Below are 18392 nucleotides of genomic sequence, written 5' to 3'. Positions count from 1 at the left end.
ACAACAAAAGGCAACAATTGCCTGGTGTTCTGATGCTGCTGGGAGTATAAATACCCTCCTGTGAATATTTTTCCCACATAAGAGAAAGGTACTGATTTCTCTTCTACTCAAGAGGAAGATTTTTTTCTCAAGTTAGAGCTGGTTATTTGCATATAGTAGCAAATTCACATATTAGCCCTGTGTAGGCTTAACATCTCCCAGCAATGATTTGAAATAGTTATCTCAATGATATACCTCCTCTGTTAAGATATCCTTACATAGAACAAAACATATAGAATAAAAAAATAAATAAGGTTTCACACAGAGATTTAAATATGTTTTATTGAAATTTTGTTACGTGTTCATTACAAATGTATAACAAATAAATTGTTTAGAGTTCATAGAAGCAAACATAACATATAAATTTATCACACTTAGATGAAGCTTTTGTGAGGAAATTAATGCTTAGATAGATAAAAATTGAAAAAATTTTTAATACGAGAAACCAGCCATCACTAAAAAGATCCAGAAACTACTAATAAGCAAAATAATCAGTATTTTAACAAAAAACACAACTCTTTAATGCACACTAACCTCTTAGACTACTTCAGAATTGGTAATAAACATTTATATTACTTAACAGTTTATAGATGAGTATCACATACCCTTTCATTTAATAAACATGTATGGGCACCTCTGATGTGCCAGGCACCGTGGTTGGCACTTGAAATTTTGATTAAGACACATGTGATTCCTAACTTGACTGAACCTTATTCTAGGAGAAGACCCAAGACTGTAAGATACAACAAACCATGAAACAAGGCACAATGTTTTAATTGTGTTAAGGAAGACACAAAATGTTGTTAAGAGTTCAGAAAAGGAGAGACCATTTCTGGCTGGGAAAAAAGAATGAGGGAAGTCTTTGTGGAGGTGAATTTGAGTAGTCTTAAAGGAGGGTTCAGATTTGGATGAATGGAGATGAGGAGATGTGCAGCAACATATTCTACGTGGAAAGACTGACATAAGCATTAGCACCAAGGTGGGAAGGTATAAAATGTTCAAGAGTGGAGAAAAGTAATACCCATTTACTGGTGCAATGCAACATGTCAGAGTATTGGAAGAAAGGATGAAAGCTAAATCACAAAAGGAGTTAAATGTCACTTTAAAGAGTTTGGAATTTATCTGGTGGCCCGAGGGTAGTAATGAAGATTTTTAAACTGTAAAGTAAAACTTTAGACAAAATAACCTGGTATGCTAACTAGGTTGGAGGAGAAGGACCTGAAAGTAGAGAGATTAGGAAGTAACTGTTGTAATGGTACAAACAACAAATAATGGACAAAATTAAGGTGGCAACATTGAGAATGGAAAAGAATAGAAGAGATAGATATTGCTGAGAGGGAACTCACAAAACGTAGTGACTAATTGGATGGGGATATAATGGATACAGAGAAATCAAAGGTGTCTCCAGAGTAGGGGACTAGCATCATGCAGACAGCATTAAGAAATATGGGAAACGAAAAACAAAGAAAAGATTTAAAGGAAGTAAGATTATCAGTTTTGGGCATGCTGAGATTGAGGTGACCATGCGACATCCAAACAGAAATGCCCAATTCTCCAGGAGAGTTTTAAGAAAGCTAGAAATAGGGGCTCCTGGGTGGCTCAGTCTGTTAAGTGTCTGCCTTGGGCTCAGGTCATGATCCCAGAGTCCTGGGATCGAACCCCACATCGGGCTCCCTGCTCAGCGGTGAGTCTGTTTATTCCTCTCCCTCTGCCCCTCTGCCTGCTTGTGTGCTCGCTCTCTCTCTCTCAAATAAATAAAATCTTAAAAAAAAGAATGCTAGGAATAAGATTTGGGGTAATCTGTAAAGCGGTGGTTGTTGCAACTATAGAAAGTTGATGCAATTGCCACAAGTAAAAGTGTAGACATTGGGAATTTTAACATTTCTGGGTCAAGAGCAAGGACATGAAAAAGAAAAGGGGTGTAGGAAAGAGAAGAAACAGATTGTTGGAGAGTCATGAAAGCCAAGGGATAGGTGTTCAAGAATGATGCTGGTGGTGTAAAAAGCTATAGAATATCAAAGGATGAGGATTTAGAAAATAATTTTGGATTTGGCATTTAGACCAATAATTACCTCTGTTAAAATAGTTTCAGCCAAGTGGTGAGCAGAAATCAAATAGTAAAAGGTTAAAGCATGCAAGTTTGTTGTTAAGGAAGAAGAGAAACAATCGTAGATTTTCAAAAAGTGCTTGAATGTTTGGTAACTCCAGGGCAAGTCGGTCTCAAACTTTTACCTACATCAGAATCACCGAGGCTTGTAAAATGCAGAATGTCGGGCCCAACAAGTATCCCATTCTGGAGCTCTTGGGTAGAGTCCAACAATTTGTATTTCTATCTAGTACTCACTAATGCTGATGCTGGTGGTCCAGAGACCACTCTGAGAACCCTAGGGTTGAGGAAATTTTTTGTTTGTCTTAAGGTTCCTGGCCTTGCCCATTTTCAATAATAAATGGGGAAAGAAGTAGAGAGGGAGAGATATTGGAGATGCCAAAGAGAGAGGTAGGAATAAAATTGCCATATTAGTGACTTGGAGGAGGTAAGAGGGGTCAAGAGCATCAGCGAAGGGAGTAGAGATTTTATTCTCTGAAGGACGAAGGAAGTAGGAGAATATAAGAGAGAATATGGGAAAAAAAACTTTGTAGGGGGAGAGAAGGGAGGTTGAGGGATCTCCCACTGAATAATTTTGTGATAAAATCATCGAGAAGTAGGGAGGGATAGCTGATGAGTGAGGGGGAGGGGCATTTGCAAATAGTAGGAAAGGGTTGGAGTAGCTGTTGCAGGGAATTCAACAGGGAGTCAACAAAATGAATAAAAGGATACTAAGTAGCAGTGGGAATCCAGCTGAAATTAGAATGGCTTGAATTTGAACAGTTTGAAAGCCTAAAATTTAAAGGGGAACAATACAGTGAGAGACATAGGTGGAATTTAAAGGAGACACATCTCCTTCTCCCCAAGAGCAGTGCAGTTCCGGGTATGATATGTTAAAAGTTGGCAAGTCCTTATACTTTATAAGACCCTTTGAGAGTATCCTTTTTATATTTCAGTTAGTAAATGTCCATTTTTTCCTCTAAGCATCTGATTTTAACTGTTACTCCTTGGGTTTTGACCAGTTTCCTTCTTACTCCAGTGATTCCCCTTTTTCTATCTTTGCTTCCTTGGAACTCATCTTCAATTTAACACTGAACGGAATGAGAAAAAAGAATTTATGTTATAGAAGGTCATTTTATAGCCAGTTTCCTAAGGGAACATATATTCCATTGAATGGGGGTATATCTTAGCCTTAGCCAGTTAAGTTCTCAGTTATAGGAATGCTCTCATTTCACATTTTTGCCTTGCCTAATGAAATTTTTTAATTGAAGTATAGTTGACATACAAGATTATATTAGTTTCAGGTGTACAACATAGTGATTTGACAATTGTAATCAATTTCATTTTATTGTTTGCCTAAAGATGAACCTCAGAGGGCTCCTGAGAGGTTCTGATTGGAGCCCATATTAAAGCCTGCAATGTCAGTTGGCTGAGGGTTTCAAATAATTCCATTTATTACCTTGGGTTTTGCTTGAATGCTCATTGTGAAAACCAGCTCCTTTAAATGGTTCTGGGCATTTTGTAATCCTGCATAAGATTGCCAATATATTTATTTATTTTTAATTAAAATAGTATCTGCATCTCACTGACAATGTCAAAGTGGAATATTTGACCTAAAGTCATGAGGGAGCATCCTTCCCCTCCAAATTGAGTATGAATTAAGAGAACACGTAAATTGCTAATTAAATCTTGGAAGACTGCAGCATTTCAGAGTGTGGGAAGCTACACTTAGGCCCCAAATCATTCCACTGGAATGGTGCCATCTAGAATTTTTCTGATGAAATATGATATCTGTACTAATTTTGTTCTCTTTTTTGCTGGGGTGATCTGCTCTTGTTTGGAAATAATTCATACACCTTGAGTATTTTCTTAGTTTTGGTGCAGTGCCTCTCTCCATGGAGAGTCATCTCCCAAGGATACTCTGTTTACTGCAGCTTTTGTGATTTTATAGTGCTTCATGAAATTCCAACTTCCAGGGTGTTGATGCACAAGGATTCCTCTGGCCTTGTAGAAATCAAGCCTTATTTAGAAATGTGTTAGACTTATGGAAGACATGAAAGTCAGAAAGGGATAAAAACAAACTCTCCATGTGGAATTTATCTCAATCTCAAAGCATAGATAACAGGAGTTGTAGTAGCAGTAATAGAAAGAGAGTAATCAAAATATCAAGAAAATCCAAGGAGACAACATCTGGCTTCTTAGATCTAAATGACTAAATCTTTAAATTACAGGTATCCCTTAAGACAATTACCAAGTTTATTTTCTAGAGGACTGCTAATGGGAAGGAATTCAAATAATGAGGCCAAGGGTCTTTTGTGTATGGACAGGCTTCCAAGGGACTTTAACCCTTAAATGATCAATGACCAATTTTAGTCGTTAGTATTTTTACTAAAATTTGAACCTTAATCTCTGGTAATAATTAAAATATTACTACAGGGGCACCTGGGTAGCTCAGTCGGTTAAGCATCCGACTTTTGATTTCAGCTCAGGTCGTGATCTCAGGGTTGTGAGATTGAGCCCCACATTGGGCTCCATGCTGGGCATGGAGCCTGCTTAAGATTCTCTCTCTCTCTCTCTCTCTCTCTCTCTCTCTCTCTCTCTCTCTCTCGCTCCCTCTGCCCCTCCCCCCACTTGTGCTCTGTCTAAAAAATAAAATAAAATAAAATAAAATATTACTATGTATATGATAGATCACATTAAACATATAAGACATATCTAGTTTGAGTCTTTTCTAAAGTTGTCAAAGTGCATTTGTTTTTCAGTATTGCAAATAGTGATTGCAGCCTGAATGTTCTACTTTTCCTTTTTATATTTCAGCATTTCTTAAATTTGAAACAGTATAATATACGTGTAAATGTCCTATTGCTGAAAACTCCACATCACTTTGCAAATAAAAAGGATTTGATAATGTGAGTGCAGCCATGTATAGGAAGTAGCTTGGCCTTAGGATTATTAATGAATTTAGAGGAATTCCCCCTCAAAAAATAAGAGAAGGCAACTTTCTTTAAAGTCAAACTTACCTAAAATTTCAATTACAAGTTATCAGAGGTAAGTTATATTAACAAACAGCTTAATAGCCATTTCTGTCAAAACAACTGTTGAACACAATTTAGGATTTATCTTTTTAAAAACTGGTAAATAAAAACATTTCTGTCAGTGCTTTTCTATTACTTTTTGAAAACCCCTAGCTTTTTGTGGAAGCTTTTTCTGCCTCTGATATCCTTTCTCAATTGTCCTTTTTTGCTCTATATTTTCTTCCCACAATACCAAACTACCAAAATGATTTAATACCTTTTAAAAGTGTTTTGTGGTTGCATGCATTCTAGCCTATTATGTTAGAGTCACTTATTACTGTATTCTAAAAGCAACTATCACAACTTCTTAGCATTTTAACTCCATACAGTTAAAATTGTAGCAGTAGGGGCGCCTGGGTGGCACAGTCAGTTAAATGTCTGACTCTTCGTTTCAGCTCAGGTGGTAATCTCAGCATCATGAGATCAAGCTCGCATGGAGCCCCTCCTGGGGCTCCACCCTCAGCAGGGAGTCTGCTTGAGATTCTCTCTCTCCTCTCCCTCTGCCCCTCCTGCTGGTGCTCTCTTTCTCTCTCTCTCTCTTTCTCTTTCCCACTCTAAAATAAACAAAGCACTGGGTGTTATATGCAACTAATGAATCGTTGAACACTACATCAAAAACTAATGATGTACTACTATATGTTGGCTAATTGAACATAATAAAATAATAATAATATATAATAAAATAAATCTTTTAAAAATTGTAACACTATGAAGCGATTCAAAGAGTAGTTCTTTACTACTTGGTTGATGAAATGACAAAAGGTGAAATATGTTGAAGAGAGAGGCAGAAAAATCCAATTTAGGACATTTATGTCTTATTAAGGGGAGGGGGAAGCCCACCCACTCCTACTTTTTGATACTGCTAAGTACAAGGAGATCTAAATAGAATTAAGCAAGGATCTAAAATTATTTACATTTTGGAAAGATATTGGAGAAGTTGCCTTAGCTATATCATTGGTTAAAACCAAGCATGGATTTCACTTTCTGAATAACAGCCTGTAAAGGAAAGAAACAGAGGAAAGGAAATACCTTGATTTCAGAGAATCAAAAGCTGGAAAAGAAGTCTTAAAACAATTTTGCTACAGTGATCTAACTGCCAAATGCTGTGTGGGAAAGACCATGCCTTTTCCCTGGAATGTACCTTGCCTAGACATTTTGCTTATCACGAGCTCTAGTAGCGCAAACGTTTAGGGGCACTTGACATGTGGGGGAAGAGGAATCTTGAGCTTCAGTGCAGGACATGGAGCTCTAATTACCGGACCATCAAAGCCCATAGACAAGGGAAGAAAACGCAGTATTAAAGAATGCAAACCCTTGCTCTTCTCTCATATTTGTAATGACTGTTTTGAGTCACACGGGAACTTTTCCTATCAATTTTAGCCAGGGATGGGGCAGGACAATCTTGAAACTAAGGAATGGAGACAGAAAAAACTGAGTCTATTCCAGGACAGTGGTGGAAGTACTGTAAAATGAGGCATCCGTCCACCACTCGCAAACCAAAGTCCCTCAGCCTGTTTTTCCAGAGTGATCACAGGCTCCCTGCGCGTGCAGGAGCGGGTTAGCAACCTGCAACTCTGATTTGAATGCGGTTTTGGATGCTGGTTCCCGTGTGCGCTGGGTATTGGAGAACTCACACTAAGCGCTCTAGGTGGCCTGAACTGTTTACTTCGGAACTCACTAGAATCTTTCTCCTGGAAGCGGGGCGAAGCTATCTTAGCCCCGCAGAGTATGGGAGCAACGTGCAAATGGAATTGGAGCTGCCACCACCCTTTCTTGAATTGAACTCAGGTGCAGGGTGGCGCAGGGTTGCGGAGAGGCATGTTTTGGAGTCCTGCTTTGTGTTCCCACCTCAACACTGGTGGGGCATGGAGGGGGAGGCGCTTGTAGCCTAGGCCACTTTGAGAGCTCTGCGTGATAATTGGCCGTTCTCTCGTCTGCTAGGAAGAAGCGGAGGAACCATATCGCCCTCTTCTCGGGCTCCATCCTCCTTCGCCAGCGAACCCAGAAAGGCCTCAGGTAGTTGGGAGGCCGGCCAGGGAGTCTCCACCTCCTTGCGGGGAGCAGCCATTCGGTGCGCTTGGGAGCCGAAGAGGGTGGGGTCCATTGGCTGGGGCATGCTGCCAGTCTCGGAAGGGGGTGTGTTGGGGGTGGGTTCTTGGACCGCCGCGCGTCCCGGCTACTCGCTGTTCGTTGGGTGTTGGGTGAGCGTGAGTGTGTGAGCCGGGTTACTGTAGACTTGAGAACAGTTTGGAGAGAGCAGGGCGCGCCACAGAGAGCGCGAGAGAGTGAGGGAGCGAGTGCGAGCAGATCTAGAGGAGACAGGGCGAGAAAACAGGGCCCAAAGACCTACGGTTTGAGACTGAATGACCATGGCTGTCTCCGCACCTCCGGTGATCTCTGCAACTTCCAGCGGTGCCGGCGTCCCAGGGGGCTTATTTCGGGCAGAGACCTTGTACTCGACTCCCGGGGAGCCTCCCCGTCTCACCCCTAATATGATCAACAGTTTCATGGCCAATAACCACAGCGGCAGCGCCGGGGGTGGCGGGATCGGTGGACCCAGCGGAGGCAGCGGCAACACTAACACCGAGTGCAGGATGGTCGACATGCATGGTGTGAAGGTGGCTTCGTTCCTGATGGACGGTCAGGAACTGATTTGCCTGCCTCAAGTCTTTGATCTCTTCCTCAAGCACCTGGTGGGAGGGTTGCACACGGTGTACACCAAGCTGAAGAGACTGGACATATCCCCCGTAGTGTGTACTGTGGAGCAGGTCCGGATCCTCCGCGGTCTGGGGGCCATCCAGCCTGGGGTGAACCGCTGCAAACTTATCACCAGAAAAGACTTCGAAACTTTGTTCACCGATTGCACCAATGCCAGGTGAGATACTTATTTTTTAGCTTGTTCTCCCCCCGCCCTTTGCCCTCTTCTGTATGTTTCATCATTCTCATCCAACTTTGCAGAGTGTCTTAACTAGCTTGCCTCTACTCTTCACGTTCTAAGTCTGTGGGAAAAGAGGACTAGAAGGACTAATTGCCCATCCCTTCTAGTCCCCGCTCAGTGGCAGGGCTTGGGTCTAAGATAAGCCCCGCACAAACTTCAGTTTGCTGTCCTCTACTGAAACTTTACGGCCTTTCGCCCATATATTGCATGGCTTATTGGCTGCTTCTGGTTATTTGTTAATTTCTCTATGTGGTTTTCATTACTCTTTTGTGGCCGTACGGGTCGAATAGGTTTTCTCCTGAACACAGACACCAGGGACTTTCTAGGGCAGAAGGCTGGCAGAGCTGTAAACTGGGCTCCTAAGCTAGCTAAATCCACAACACAACATTTGGGGGTTGCAGAGGGTCGGAAGTTTAGAATCCATCCCAGAGGGTGATTCGTTCCCTATCCTGTGTGTTTGTTGTTAGACTACGTGGGGTGTGTGACGGTGGTGGTTGTGGTGTTGTGTGTATGAGTGTGCGTGTGTTTAGAGAGAGAGAGAGAGAGCAGAGGCAGAGACATAGAGACAGAGAGAGAGCAAGAACGAGCGTGTGAGGGAGCGCGAGCCTGTGAAGACATGTGCATATGCCTGCTGTGCAAAGCTCCCCCGGTTCACAATACAGTAAAGTCGATGGATCGACGACGGATGTCACTTTCCTGGGATAGTCCATTTTAGGTCATCTGCAGAGGGCAATGCGGGCATGAAACGCTGGGACTGGGAACTGGTTGAGGGTTGAAGTAGAAGTTGGAGATGATGCTTCCAGCTCTTCTCCCCAGGCAAACAGTTGGAAGGATCCTTTTCCCCCAAAGAGGGGACTTCTTAAATGATGATGACCAGCTTCTGTTGTAAGTGTTCTTCCTTCATATGACAGTAGAATAAATGTCCATTGGCTATGTCCATAAGCAAATTGTATTCAATGTTTCTAAGTTTTAAAAAGAAAGTAAAATAAACTATATTCAAGATTATTTGAGTTTTTAAAGACCTGTTAATTAGTCCCCATAGTGTTTATTCCATCTCCTGTCAGGTAGCATCTGTTAGGCATGTACACATTTGGCATACAAACCAAGAAATCATCATCAGTTTAAAGGGAGCAAAGGGTTTTGTTGTAAAACAGCATTACTGTTGATCATTTTGCAGAAAACTTCTGCAGAGGTTGACTTTCTCACAATGCAACTTTAAATCATAAGAACCCTGGATTTACCAACTAAAAGGAACTCAGTTGTCAACATCCCTTGTAAAATCTAAATTACCATGTATAGTTGAAGTATATGACACCTTGTAGACAAACTGTAGCTGACTGCTACAATAAGATAATGCTACAGAACTTACAAAGGAACCTTTCTTCCCCCACTTTGAGCAGTGTCCTGTGTTCTAGAAATTAAACAGAAACCTGTTTATATGAGAACCTCTAGGTGATTCGTATCTGGGGCTTACAGACCTGGTTTATTAGGTCAAATATTCTTAAGGTAGATAGGTGGTCTTAAAACACAAAGGATAACTGCTCCCTTGATAAAATAAGCAATTAAAAGTTGTAAGAGTAGGAAGGAAATCTTATTTTTACCACAAAGCACTTCACTAATGCACAAACTCAGAAAGTTACCAGGGACTTCAGATGAGGGCCATCTAGTTCATGTGTTGCCAGTTCAAAAAGATACATTTAAACAATTGCAGACCTGAAAACCTTTCTTTCCCCCTCACTCTCTCCCTCTCCTTCTCTCTCTCCTTCTCTCTCCCTTCCCCCTTCTCTCTTACAAACAGCCATTATTAAAGTGGAACAATTATTACACAGAGGAAATTTGTCCTACCTTAATAATTAATTTACACATCCTTGAGCAAAATCTATGACTTTCATTTAAAAATAAATAGATTAGTATTTTAATGTGACTTTGATGCTTTCCTCTAGGTAGAAAGTTTTCTTTAATTAATTTTTATGAGAGCTACTTACTGAAGGGAAAAATGATAAATTACTCTATATCAAGAGGCAGGTGTTCTTATACTATTTTTGGACCCTATTTTATGATATGTTTTAGGTTATTATTTTAATTCAGTTAAGTTTTATTTACTCCTATCACAGCATTTACAATGCTAACTTTTTGGGGTCTTAAATTGCTTTTGTGTATATGCATGTATAAAGATGATAGGGAAATCTTAAGAATATAAGAAGAAATATGTATGAGATATGATGCCTATTCTTCCTTTTGCATTTATTTCTTGATGGGTATGTTATTGATTAACATGCATTTTCTATAAGTGTGTTACAAGTGTTACAGTATATGATTGTAAAAATTTATGAAGTATATTCTATGAATGCAGTCCATCAATGGAGATGAGGAAAACTACTAGAAACACACCTGTATTGCAATTTCTAGAGAGTAAAAACAACAACAACAACAAACAGCCCACAATATCTGGGGGAAAGCTTGTTAATGATAAAATAACATTACTGAATTTCGTCACTGCAAAATGCCCTCATAACCATGTTGTTAAAACCTACAAAATATGATAATGCATATAATAGAGACTTTATGACTTTAGGTAACATTATTTACAGAAATGTGTGCCTTAAATCCCCAACATCTGAGTGATTTTACAAAATTGTGAAATTATTATTTAGATCAACATTATCTCTCTATGACTTTTCTAGTCAGTGAGAAGAAAGGTGAGGGATGTAAATAGGAATGAGACTCAAGAGAGACAAAATAAGGTAGATGAGACGTGAAGCCAGTAAGAGAAAAGAGATGTAGGGTATGAGCAGAATGATGCTATGAAAGGAGGTGAAAGGTGGATCAGAAGAGCCTGGAGAGATGCTCAAAGAAATGAGAGGTGAATCAATGGAGACTTGGCTAAGGAGGATTGTCACTGAGGACTCATGACTTCTTAGCTCTTCTGGCTAAAGGGGGATGCAAGGAAAAAGTATATGTATGTTCAGTGAGTGGAAACTCTTATATGCTATTCTGATTTGAGATAAGAGATTCATCTTCATCTCCTGATGAATAAATTTCCATAATGTATTGTTCAATGGAAGGCCTATTTCTAATGGTGTCATTGGCAATTTTATTTTCCTACATAATAAGCATTTCTTCCTCTCTCTGTCAGTTAACTAAGGGAGAGTACAAGTCCTGACTTAGGGTATTCTAATTTGAAATATTTCCTACACTATTCCAGAAGACGCAAAATGGACCATTTTCAAATTGGTCATTTTCGAAGACCTTAACGTATTGCCACCAAGTGGCATTTGGATTCATTCGGCTCAGGACATATTTTTATTAATGTGCACTGAAGAAAGCTGAATGAATAAAATACATATGTGATTGTTTCTTTGAAAGTACTGAGAGTCACCAGAACTCTAGCAGTGCTTTATATTAACTATTTTGTTATTAGCTAATTTTCAAAATATTCAAACTTGTCTTCCCATAAAAGAAGTTGGAAAATAATACCTGCCTTAGCTACTAAAGAATAGTAAGACTAAAAAAAATCTCGACTATACATTGTTCTATTAAAGAAATCAAGCTTTACATCACCGCAATTCCAAAGGGCTGTGCAATATTTTTCCTTGATGCTTTTTTACTTCAGAAACTAATTGTAGGGAGATTTTTCTGAGGATTATTAAGAAAATGATGATATAAAGACCCAAACCAAATGGGAAAAGTTATCTTGTTGTAGATCGTTTTTTTTTTCTAGCTAAAGCACTGTGATTTTTTTTTTTAATTTCTTGTGCAGCAAAACTTGGAATTTTTAACATCTGAGCAGGCAGATTCAGAAAGCAAATGTCTAAAAAATCTCACTCTCATACAATGGATTTTCCTTACTAAATTCTTCAAAGTTTAATGCAGCAGTAAAATATTTAATTAAAAAATTGGTATTCAGTAAATGTGAAAAATCAGCCAGCACATTTTAGTGTTAATTTTTTTTTATCTACCTAACTATATAAAAATAACATTGTTAGATTTCATGATCGGCATTTCATTTGAGGATCAACTGATTAAATGTTATTCAGTCATTTATGTATAGTTAAATGAATGCTTAGAGAAATAAGAATGTATGATTAAGAAAACATTTAAATGTATTTGGAGACATAATTCAACATATATTCAAATGAGTAAAATTCAGTTTTTTAAATTAAAAATTTAAATGATCTAATTGTGGTTAATTGTTATTTTGACCATATGAACAGAACATAAATGGGCATCCATGTTAGAATAACTTTATGTGAATTATGACTTTAAAACAATTTAAAACCACTTTCAAATACAAGAAATACAATTTTTGTAAGTACTCAATGATTTTGGCTTTGTATTCACACTCGATGACTATGGTTCATAACCACACAGAATAGCAATTTACTTTGAAAATTGATGTTTTTTTCCGTAGGAAAGTTACACAAAACCAAATTTTTGAAGAACTTGCATCACTTTCTTGGGCTAATATTTTGTATGACTTAACATTTGCAGAAACAATAAAAAGATTCTAAGAATTATTCTGGGCAGTAAAGGCAGACATTTTATTTCATAGGATAATGAGGGGATAGTTGGATTATCTATTAAAAGCAGTCACTTAGTCGTCATTGCTCTTTTATTAGAAGAATGATGTCAAGATTATAATTAAAGCGATTTAGTCATGTGCCAGTGCACAGAATGTCCACATACACATTCATTTAAAATGGACACTTCTGCATAACCAACAATTTTTGTATTTATCTAAATACCTGAGCTGGATTTAATATTTGTCCAAACACTCATTTATTAGGTGATGGATATTACATTAAAGAAATGATGCATGATATGATGGAGAATTTCTTTGGATATTTATGTGTAATATTACCCCCAATGTGTAAGTATGCCAATAATTAGGAAGTGATGGTCTTCAGACATTAATGTTTTAATGTTCTTTAAGAAACCCTTAATGCCTGTAGAAAATATTGTCTGAATTATTTGATGCTTTCTTAAGTAATCTTATTTTGTCTGAATGAAATCCCTATGTGCTTTAAAAGTGCTTCTAGCAGGCAAATATAATTGTGAGAAACCTTAATCACAATATATTAGGTTTCATTTGGCAATCTAGATCTTCAGGGTCACTTTATGTGGTGCTGGTGCACTAAGAGATACAAATGATTTAGGTTTATCCATTGTACACATTTCAAATATGTATTAAAATCACCCTAATTGACTGAAACTGAAAATATTGTTTTCGGAGAAAGGACATCAAACCTTTCCCCAAAAGCAAAACAATTAGGTATTAATGATATTCTTGTTGCATATTCAAAAGGTCTTTGGTAGCATTTTTTTCCTCCTTTTCTTCCCTTTTGCCATCTCAACCTGCAAAACTCTTCACTGTCACTTCAGATCACACAATTCTAAAAAAATAAAACAACATTTAAATACATTTGCTTTGGAAGGGAAATTGAGCATTTGCACCCAATAAGCCTGATTGTGGAACTGCATGCAAATTGTGTTTTGATTTATCTCTTTTACACTTTTTTCCATTTGAATTGATCTTGCATTAATTTCACCAAGCGGCTCTGTGAGGCTGCAGATGTTGCCCTGTGTTTAATAAATCAATGAGACAGATCTGAATGAATCACTTCAGATGGATTCTCTGCTCGGTTTGATGTCTAGATGTTATTCTTAGCTTGTTATCATGACAGATGCATTAATGTTCCCATACACTGCCAGCAATGTCAAAGAGATCGAAGCTTTTAAAGTGGCAGCATCCCTTTTTCCATTTTCTGCTAGAACAACTAAATTCATTTTATTTTATATAAGGATCAGAGAAAAATATCAAATCAATCATGAGTTTCTTTATGAAAAAGATTCTTCATTTTCATGCTATATTAACTATTCCAAAATGGTGGAAATCAATATATTAAAACCTAAATACAGTGTAGCTACTTAAAAGTGCCCCCGCATTAATATTTAATCATGGTAGGAAAAATGAGAATAAGTAATATATGATTGGGACACCCTGAAAATGTCACTATAAATAGAATAATGCTGTATCCAAATTGATTACAGAAGGGTGTTAGTTTTTAAATCCTTACTAATAAGCTTCTTGTTGGCTTAATGCAGCTGTAATATACTCTTACCAAGGGATTTAGAACTCCTTCAGGATTTAATATTTCTTTTTAGTAGGAAGAAGATAGCCTGTCCACTGTATATTCATCATTTCCTCACTTTGTAAAGCTGAAAATCTTAGAAAAGTTTATTTCATTTTAGTATATTTCAGTTATTTATATTCTGGGTAATTATTTGTAAATCATTCAGTAACAATAAATGCTACTTTTATAATTTAATTTCTCAAACTGTAGAAAAGCATAGGCACACCAAAAGGAACTTTATTATAACTCCGGTGAAATTTATTACCTGCCTGCATTGAATATCATGGCGACCATTCTTTGTATCATTTAACCCAAGGCTTCATTATCTTGGTTTTAGGAGAGAAACAGTTCTGTCAATTCTGTCAATTGTGAAATATTTTGAATTGAATGTTGTGGGTGTTATAACTTTTTAGTTAATCTCTGATATTTGAAAATACAAATTTTAAAAAGGAGATTCAATTTCTCTGAAGAATATATATTAAATATATATTAACTTTCTGAAGAATATATATTAAAATCAGCTTTTAGAGGTAGTTCCTTTTTGCAGCCTTTACAGTATTCTTTCATCATAATTTTGTTAACTTTATTGAATAGGAAAACAGGAAACACTGTTAATTGATACTGTTGAGGTCTCAAATTCTTCAGGAGAATTTTTATCTCCAAAGTTAGGCTAATTTTGGAAGCTTAGGATATATGCTATGATCTATAGTTTAGAGAGAAATTTATAATGAAGTTTAACAAAGTTATGTACAGGAGTTATTTTTCAAATTTTGCTTTAAACATGGAAATGTTTTCATGATAATTTTTTGCCACATCTTTCTTTAGAGCTAAATTTATATATTAGAATTGGTGAAATTATTATATTGAGAATGTGAATATAATATAGCTAAATTGAATATAATATAGCTAAAGAGCAAATTGACATATTTATCACTACCTATAATGATATCCTTAAAAGAGAACTGAATTTGTTACAAAAAAAAAAGCCCTTGAATTCATAATAATAATTTCTAAGGAGTAAATTTTAACTTTAGTAATATTCATTGCAAAACTTCATTCAGCCTAATATTGTGTATATTTTAGGCACTTAATTCACATTTGTTTAATGAATACAATCATGCGCACACACACACATTTATTCCTCATCAGAATTCTTTGCACAAATTGCCATTCCTTTGAAAAGCTAGGAAATAGTTATATAAGGTATGCAGTTATTAAAGACACTAATCTTGAAATTTTAATTCCATTATAAAACCATTTGTAATCATGCCATAAACTTTTCACAAATATACATATAAAGCTACCAAAATCTAATATAGGAAATTAGAATTTTGAACTGAAATATATCTTTAAAGAAAGGGTGACTTCTTGATATTTCCTTTTAGTGAAAACCCACAGAAGATACTCTAATATGAATAGGCAAGAATTAATAAATAAGACAAGCCTACCTCCATAAAATCATTCTCAGCTATTTAGACTTATACTATTTGATATCAGCACCATCCCTAGTGACAGTTTACTTTCGATCATTCAAACAGAAAATGCATGTTTATCCAAAATGAGTTGGTAAGAGGAGGGTTTTCCTCCCTTCTATCTAGAGCCTGTGAATAGAAACACAAATACCTAAGTATTATGATTTACTTTTCTCCTGGATAATCTCAAGACACATTCAGTGCAACATGAATTTACATGAAGTACCCCCCTCCATCCATTTAAAGGAATAACTTAGTTCTTTCAGGTATAATTAATTTTGAAGAGTAAAATTTCCTTTCATCTAGGATCCCTGAGGTTTAAATTACTCATATATATGTACTATTTTGATCCATTAAAATTATTTGTTTTATTAGGGCAAATCGTGGTGAAAACTTTGTAATTATGCTACTGGAATAATATATATAGTACAGGAAATTAAAAAAAATAATGAAACACGGTATTTTCATTGCTGTATCACCATTTTATTCTTAAACAAGTTGACTGCTTAATAGCATATAATGTAGTGTGTATGTTAAGGTATAAAACATTCAATCGCAATTGTGTCCAATGATCTTATCAGGTTGCTGGCAACTGTTAGCTGGTAACAGCATTTAGGCTACATTTAGTATAACTGCTATTTATGTGATGAGTTAAAAAGAAAAAAAGTAATATTGATCTGCCTCTGGATTAAAGTTTGAAATGGGCAACAGCCTGAACACAAAAGGCTTTTTTATGATTTCTCAGCTTGCCATTGATCTCCTAGTTTTATTGCATTCATTATTTATTAAAAGAATTTGCAAGCTAAACATAACGTTAAGCTAGTTTGCACACAGGGACCGCACTTAGGAAATTGAATGGAAATTGCATTAGAGATGAACATCTGTGCTATTTTTCCACTCATGTGTTTATGGGTTTGTATAAAAGGTGTATTGGATTAACAGTTATAACCATTATAGCTTACAGCAATATGTTAGATTCTGAGCTTTTAGTTATTTTGGAAGAAGTCTGTCTCTCACTTATTTGTCTAAAAAAGCATAGTAATAGCATCACAAACAATATTGTGATAAATTTATTTTTTATTATATTTGTTAAATGCATTATCTACATTATGTATCAATTGTGAGATACTCTTCTGTATTGAAGTAAAAACATTTAAAAAATACATACATAATTATCATTTAAGACTATTCTATCTCTTAATGGCTTTAGGTAGTAGGCTACATAGGTGCAATTTACATAGCACTTATTTTAAGAATGTTGAGTTCAGTGCCATATTAAAGCACACCAAATTCACAGAAACTATATAAAAACTTTAATGTGACCATCCATAAAATATTATTATATATGTATGTTAGATCTTGATCCTTCTAGAAGGATCATAACCAAATAGACACTGAAGACTTACTTTATTTAATACTATGAATAATAGGGTAGGATACTGTATGATATGGTTTCCCTCTTGAATTCAATCCAAGGAAATTTATTTACAAAAACTTGAGTACTTCAACTGAAACAGTTCTCCACAGGACATGTTAGACCCTCATGAATATCTTTTTTCCAGTGTTGTCTTTAATCTGTAGACATTTGGAAAACTCAATCTATCAATTTAATTATTGGAATTAAAATAAAATAAAAACCTCCTTACAATCATTTTGATCTTATGATTAGATTTGTCATACCTGTGTGTGTGTGTGTGTGTGTGTGTGTGTGTGTGTGTGTGTGTGTGTGTGTGTGGAGAGTATACTATGTGGTGCCAATGTTTTAGTTGCTACAAACAGAATGAACACAACAGTGTCTTCTGTCATGGAGCTTACATTCTAGAACCATGCTGTCTTTAGCTTAGGGTACTTAAACCATATATCCCCTTTGTTATATTTGCTAAATTGTGAAATCTTTGTGATTACAAATTTTTTGCCAGATATCCATTGTTGAATACTTCAATTTCCTTTCTCATATCTGTCTTGTGTTATATCAGGAAATGACAGCTTTTTTTTTAGTTTTTAGAATTATACCAGGAAGTTACAACTAAAAATAGTTATTGAGATATAAAACAAATTATTTTAGTTTTATGAATGTAGAGAATTACTCATGTTATAAATAAAATGCATATCAAGAGGAGATTGGAATAAAACATGTATTTCTACTTAATGGCTGTAGTTAATTGACTTTAGTATCTTTTCTCTGATATATATTTGCTGAGTCCTTATGATATGAGCCCTTAAAAATTCATAAAATTAGTCATTCTGTGAGACATGTTTTTGTAGTAAAATGTACAACTGTGGATTAAAAAACATGTTTTTCCCCATGTAAAAAAGCTTTCTTCCATTTGTGTTAGAGTTTTAAATAGATCCTCAAGCTTAGAGTTTGATTTGCTTTGCAAGATTATTTGCAAACATGTATAATTAAATGTTTAATATTAACATTAAGCCTGCTGCTTTGAAAATAGCCTGTGATCTGCTAAACTTCTAAATTTATTTTGTAAAAAAATTTATGAGTAGCCCCTAGGTTTTTATTTGAGGAAAACAAAAGGGGAATTTTTTAATAGAAAAAAATTTACTGCATAGTACATTTTATGCATAGTACACAAGTTTTAGGTTTCATTTTATAAACCAATTAGAATATTCAGTTTGAACATACACACACACTAT

At 36.1% G+C, this 18392-nt stretch overlaps 1 protein-coding gene across 1 annotated transcript in view; it reads left to right on the top strand.

Moving 5' to 3' along the window:
* Positions 1-7568: 7568 nt before the first annotated feature.
* The window catches only part of DACH2 (dachshund family transcription factor 2), a 927084-nt gene continuing 916260 nt past the window's right edge, over positions 7569-18392 (top strand). The window contains exon 1 of the mRNA XM_027608947.1: positions 7569-8074. Within this exon, the coding sequence (XP_027464748.1) occupies positions 7569-8074 (506 nt within the window). The remainder of the gene's footprint in view (positions 8075-18392) is intronic.

Source organism: Zalophus californianus, chromosome X (genome assembly GCF_009762305.2).
Source record: "Zalophus californianus isolate mZalCal1 chromosome X, mZalCal1.pri.v2, whole genome shotgun sequence".
Lineage (NCBI taxonomy): Eukaryota > Metazoa > Chordata > Mammalia > Carnivora > Otariidae > Zalophus > Zalophus californianus.
This window is presented reverse-complemented; position numbering and strand designations above follow the sequence as displayed.